Raw genomic sequence first — 6,000 nt, 5'->3', positions numbered from 1 at the left:
TTTTTTTTGGTGGATGATACTGCTGGTATTTGAACACAGCACTATGCTCATACCCTTTCCCTTGGACTACATGCCTATCACTGGTATTTTTTTTTTTTTTTTTGGTTTTTCGAGACAGGGTTTCTCTGTGGCTTTGGATCCTGTCCTGGAACTAGCTCTGTAGACCAGGCTGGGCTCGAACTCACAGAGATCCGCCTGCCTCTGCCTCCCGAGTGCTGGGATTAAAGGCGTGCGCCACCATCGCCCGGCTTATCACTGGTATTTTTATTTTTATACAAGCTATAATATAGGAAATAAAGACATTTTTCTTTCATCTGAAGAGAAATTATTTATTCGTTAAAGTCAAGCAAGAGGATCTGTTGACAAGTGGTAAGCATCAAGCACAATTGTGCATTTTTTTCCAGGGCAGAGTTCAGGGTAAAGCCACAAAAACCGACCACAAGCAAGATCAGTGTGTATACAGAGAGTTCCACAACTGTACCCACGCCTATGCATGCCAAGGACAAACCATTAGCACCAGATTGTTTCTTATGCAATAGTATCAATAGTCACAGACATATGTACATGAACTCTCTGGAAATCTTAGATCCCTGCTAATCAGACATGGAACAGGCAAGCAGGGAATGGACAAGAATGTCATAATTGCTATATATTTTAGTACAAGCATGCTAGAGCACTACATATTGTTTTCCATAACAGACAATCTTCGAACAACACGAAAAGCCAGGTTACAGACAAACAAAATTCCACTATTCACAGTTTACACACATATCAAATTTTCACAACACTGTATTTGGGGATAAAGAACCACAGGTAAATAGCCTGGTGTAAATTAAAAGCAAAACAGTCTGCAATTCCTTGAAAAGTGTGTGGACAGTCAGCATTACATTTTCTGACATGACCCACATTCACAGCAAGGACTGACCAAGTGGAAAGAGGACGCTGCAGTGACAAATCAGGGACTTCAAAAGGTAGAAGTAGCTTTGTTTAATAGGATTCAATACGTTTGCAAAGGTTTTCTTCCAGCCGACGAGCGATAGATTGTCAACAAGGCCATCTGTGCTCTGCAGTACAGAAGCTTGCCTACCTCGACTCAATTGTACAGTGTCAACCTCTGTTCCTCTGGCTCAGGAAGCATGGATTCTGGTCCTTTAAGACAACTGTGTATGGGAGTGTGAGCTCATGCATATACACATGGATCTAAGTGTGCATGTGTATTCTGGAAAGGGTGTGGTTATTGGCAAAAGGGAAATCTTTGCATCTGCTGCAATCTCGAGGGAAAACAAGAATTAAATAATCCCTTGATAGAACAAAGATTAGTGATGCCTAAACATCAAGTCACTAGAGGGACTTGCTCATCTTTCACCATGCATTTAGTTACATAAACATCTCTGGAACTACACCAAACCTACACACATTTAACGCAAGTTATACACGCCATTAGTGCCTGAACATTTTTCATGTGTTTATCTGCCATACATACATTCTCTTTGGTGAAGTGTCTAGTCAAGTCTTTTGCCCACTTTTTCCAAATGATTTGTTTTCTACTATTGGGTATTGGGAATTCTTTTTTTTTTTTTTTTTTGGTTTTTCGAGACAGGGTTTCTCTGTGGTTTTGGAGCCTGTCCTGGAACTAGCTCTTGTAGACCAGGCTGGTCTCGAACTCACAGAGATCCGCCTGCCTCTGCCTCCCGAGAGCTGGGATTAAAGGCGTGCACCACCACCGCCCGGCTTGGGAATTCTTTATATAAATCTTTTATCAGATGTATACCCCATGGAAGTGGGTATGCTAGTAAACTTGGAACTCAGGAAGTGGAGGCAGGAGGATCAGGAGTTCAAGGTCATCAGGACTACATAGGGGGACTGAGGCCAATCCAGGTTATGTGAGACTCTTCTAAAACAAATAATAATAAAAATAAAATAAGGAACAAATCAGACACATGGTTTACAAATACTTTTTCCTAATCCTTGTCCTGTTAACTGGAAACCAATAGAATGACAGTGTTGCTTTAATGAGTAACACTCCATTTATCCATCTTTCCATTTCAACTGTTAAGGACAAGGAATCTTGAAACTTGATTTCAAATGTAAGTACTAATCACTCCATAGGACCTCTGACAAATAAGAAGATGGAATCTTAAGTCTTAAGGTACATGGTATGTGGCTCATGGTAACAGACAGAAATGTAAAAAGAGACAAACCACCAGTTATCATTAAGGATTGCATACACAAAGTAGTGTTTTGGGGGAGAAAACTTCAAAATATTCCATTGGTCTCAGAAAATAAAGAACAAGCAATAACATTACAGGTAGACACACTTTTAACCAAATAATGTCACTTGGTTAGAAATTATTTAAGATGTGACAAGAAGGACACTTAGCTTCTGCTTGTTTGGGTATTTCAAAGCATGCATACAAAGCTATATGATAATTTTATTCTTGGAATGAATGTGTCCAATATGTAGGTTGTTCATTTCATAGTTGGTTTTTAATCACTAGAAAACTGTTCATGTTTCCCACATATCAATAAATTATCATCATCACTGATTTTTACTGGATCAGAGAACGTCACGATGATAAACCAATGAATGCTCACATTATTAAATGAAAAACAGAACACACAGCAGCCGAGGCCTGGCTAAATCACAAGGGTCTTTCCTCTCATGTACCATAGGGATGTATTTGGCATCTACACAAGGGAGGAACAATGGTGTCAATGCTGCAAAGGAGTGCTTGCATGTATTGTGGGCCCAGCCATTGGACATTCTAGGGGTCCCTGCTGACCAGTAAAGGCTGGCATTCTGTGAAGTCACATGTAATATGAAACTCTGCTCAACAAACCAATAGAAATGAAAAACATAAATCAATCATCACATACTAACAGGACATTATTGCTTTTTTACTAGTCTTGTGGCTCCAGAGTGTGTCTCTCCAGAGATGGGCAAATAGGCTTGGATTCACTCTTGTATTCCCAGGCATTAATTTCCAAGGCTCAGTGTCCAACTTCTGCAGGGACAGGTCTCTTACTTGCTTCTCTCAGGCTGTAGGCTGTCAAACAAGCACTTGAGCTGCTCTTCACCCAGGTGGATTTTATCTTCCAGCTCTCGTTGCTCAATGATGAGGGCTGACTTCATCTTCACGAAGTGTTCATAGTCAGCCAGGTTCTCCTCACTGAGGTAGTTGGCCAGGATATCAAACACAATGCGCTCACGACGGTCCAGGTTCTCTTTAAGCTCCTTGGCATCCTCATGCTGCTGGGTTAGGATCCTCTGTTTCTCCAACAGTGACTGCTGTTGAGGGGAGGGAGACAGAAAGTCCTGTTGAGGCAGGGCTAAAGCAAAGACTCTGGCCAATTCTTTAAAAGCCCTGCAGCTTTTGGAAACCGGTCTGATGGAATCCTTGAAGTCACATGGGATCCCCATAGAAATGACCAGAATGTAGTCTACATGTGCTTTTAACTATGGCCAGCTTCTCTACAACTCCTCCTTTCCTCACCCTTCCTGAAGTCACTCTTAGGCCCCTCTGGATTTCCTCTTTGTCTGTGCCTTCTCTTCCATTTGCCTTAAAATCAAGGACCAGCAGTTACAGAGTTCTGACATGCTTCAAAGAGACAAAGGACTTGGGAATCCTGTTTGTCCCAAAATTGAAAAAGGGAAATACTATAATTAAGTTGAGCCCAGTGGCACAGGCCTGTAATCTCATCTACTCAGAAGACTGGGGCAGAAAGCTCATAAGTGAAGGTATGTCTTAGCTGTGAAGTAAATTCCAATCCAGCCCAGACAAATTACTGACACCTGGCCTCAAAATAGAAAGATTATAGGATTGGGCTATAGCATGAAGAGGGAGAGGAGAGGAGGGGAGAGAAGAAGAGAGAAGCAAGGGGAGAGGAGGGGGGAAGAGGAGAGGGGGAGTTTATCTTTCTTACACTACAATTGATGTAGCAATTTAACGTCCCTTCCCCCAACAATTCCCCTTCTCTATTTTTCTTGGCCCTCTCCAACTCCAAGCTTGCAGAGTCAACACTATGAAGAGAGGGGAAGGGAGGGGAAGGGAGGAGAGGGAGAAGAGAGGAGAGGGAGAAAGACAGGGGAAACACACACACACAGAGAGAGAGAGAGAGAGAGAGAGAGAGAGAGAGAGAGAGAGAGAGAGAGAGAGAGAGAGAGAAGAAGAAGAAGAAGAAGAAGAAGAAGAAGAAGAAGAAGAAGAGAGGGAGAAAGACAGGGGAACACACACACACACAGAGAGACAGAGAGAGAGAGAGAGAGAGAGGAGAAGAGAGGGAGAAAGACGGGAACACACACACACAGAGACAGAAAGAGAAGAGAGGGAGAAAGACAGGGGAACAGAGAGAGAGAGAGAGAGAGACAGAGACAGAGACACAGAGAGATTGATTGATTGATTGATTCTAGGACAGGATGAAATTCTTCAACAGAAGGCGGTACAAAGACAAAAAAAAAAAAAAAAAAAAAAAAAAAAGGCCAGTAAAGCAAGACCCAGAGCAAAAGCTGCTGGGAAGTATGTGTGGAGCAGCCCTTCACTCCTTACAGTGTCTTGCTTCAAACAATGTCTGACACACAAAACTTACCATCATTGCTTTTAGTTTATAGAATATCCACGTCCAATAGAAACCCTACCAAGTCTAAGATGAAGGAAGTGAAGAAAGGAAGAGATGAACGCACTCATTGTCTTCACATGGCAGGAGCTCAGGAAAGAGGGGCTGTTATCTCTTACACAATGTGGCCTGAACCGGAAACTCTCTTTGGGATTCCCATGACCATAGAAACTTTAGAGTACATCTTGCCTTGTCAGGCCTGAGACAAAGAGATGAGATACCTTCCCTGAAAGAGGGGAGGTCAAGCCAACATCCTCCAAACGGAAAACAAGTGGACATGATTAACGTGTTCTACAAATATTGCTCAAGTTGTGAAAATCACACGGATTCCTGAAAGCTACTGAGACAGCAGTGGGAAAGAGCCAGACGTGTTTCATTAATAAAAAGATTGATTTTGAAGTTCCATAATATGCAAAGAGCAGAGAAAGATGTTGGGCTGAAACATAACCTATGGAAGTGAGAAATTTATCTTCTTCTGAGTACAAGAAAACCGAGGATACATGTGACGGCATAAGCCTGTAATGCCCCTCCTCCCTGCGAAAGTCCAGTACCTATTTAATTAACAAAGAGATTGATTTTGAAGTTCCATAATATGCAAAGAACAGAGAAAGATGTTTGGCTGAAACATAACCTATGGAAGTGAGGGATTTATCTTCTTCTGAGTACAAGAAAACTGAGGATACATGTGATGCTTTATGCCATGCACAGACCTTATGAGGCTTCTAAGAGCTGACTTTCCTAGCACCCCAAGGATGGTCACTCTAAAGCATCCTCACCACTTCCCATTTCCCACATAGACACGTTTGCCAGTACCCGATCTCCAGGAGAAGGACTGTCGTCCAGATTATTGAGGGCATTTTCCACACGGGCCAAGCGGCCTGACAGTGACAGCAGGAGGTTCACCACTTTGTCTAGGTCCCCAATAAACATCCGGAACTTGTCAAACTCATTGGGTTTGCAGACGTCTTTCACAATGGCTTCCACCTCTTCTCCCAGGGCATTGTTGGCTTGGATGTCTTCCAGCAGGCTCTCTCGGGCTTCCCGCAGTACCCGCAGCTTGCGGCCGATGCTGTCGATGAGCTCTTGCTGTAGGGCGCAGGGAAGCATTGGGACATTAGTTAGAATCATCCCAAGCTGGGGTTCTAGGTTAGTATAGCCAAGTCATACACAGTCTGGGAAGAATTCAGCTAGATTGGGGATGTTAGTCTTTGAGCCATCAAATAACGGGGGATTTATAAAACCAGGGAGAGGAAAAGGCCTTCTGGTTAAATATGAGCTTCCTTGTTTGTGTGAGCCAAAGAGGTAGCTCAGCAAATAAAGGTCTGATGACCTGAGTTCTAATCCTACAACCCACTTGGTGAAAGGAGAACCAGCTCCCACCAGTTG

The 6,000-nt window shown here is 42.9% G+C and overlaps 1 protein-coding gene across 3 annotated transcripts in view; it reads right to left on the bottom strand.

Moving 5' to 3' along the window:
- Positions 1–315: 315 nt before the first annotated feature.
- Shroom2 (shroom family member 2) overlaps positions 316–6,000 on the bottom strand; it is a 119,547-nt gene continuing 113,862 nt past the window's right edge. For all 3 annotated transcript variants that reach the window (XM_041647705.1, XM_041647706.1, XM_041647707.1), the window contains 2 exons: positions 5,428–5,700; positions 316–3,289 (listed from right to left, as the gene is read on the bottom strand). In XM_041647705.1, the coding sequence (XP_041503639.1) occupies positions 3,023–3,289; positions 5,428–5,700 (540 nt within the window). In that variant the 3' untranslated portion in view covers positions 316–3,022. The remainder of the gene's footprint in view (positions 3,290–5,427; positions 5,701–6,000) is intronic.

This window comes from Microtus oregoni, unplaced genomic scaffold (genome assembly GCF_018167655.1).
Source record: "Microtus oregoni isolate MIOR12 unplaced genomic scaffold, Mior012 000210F_ref0000141, whole genome shotgun sequence".
Classification (NCBI taxonomy): domain Eukaryota; kingdom Metazoa; phylum Chordata; class Mammalia; order Rodentia; family Cricetidae; genus Microtus; species Microtus oregoni.
This window is presented reverse-complemented; position numbering and strand designations above follow the sequence as displayed.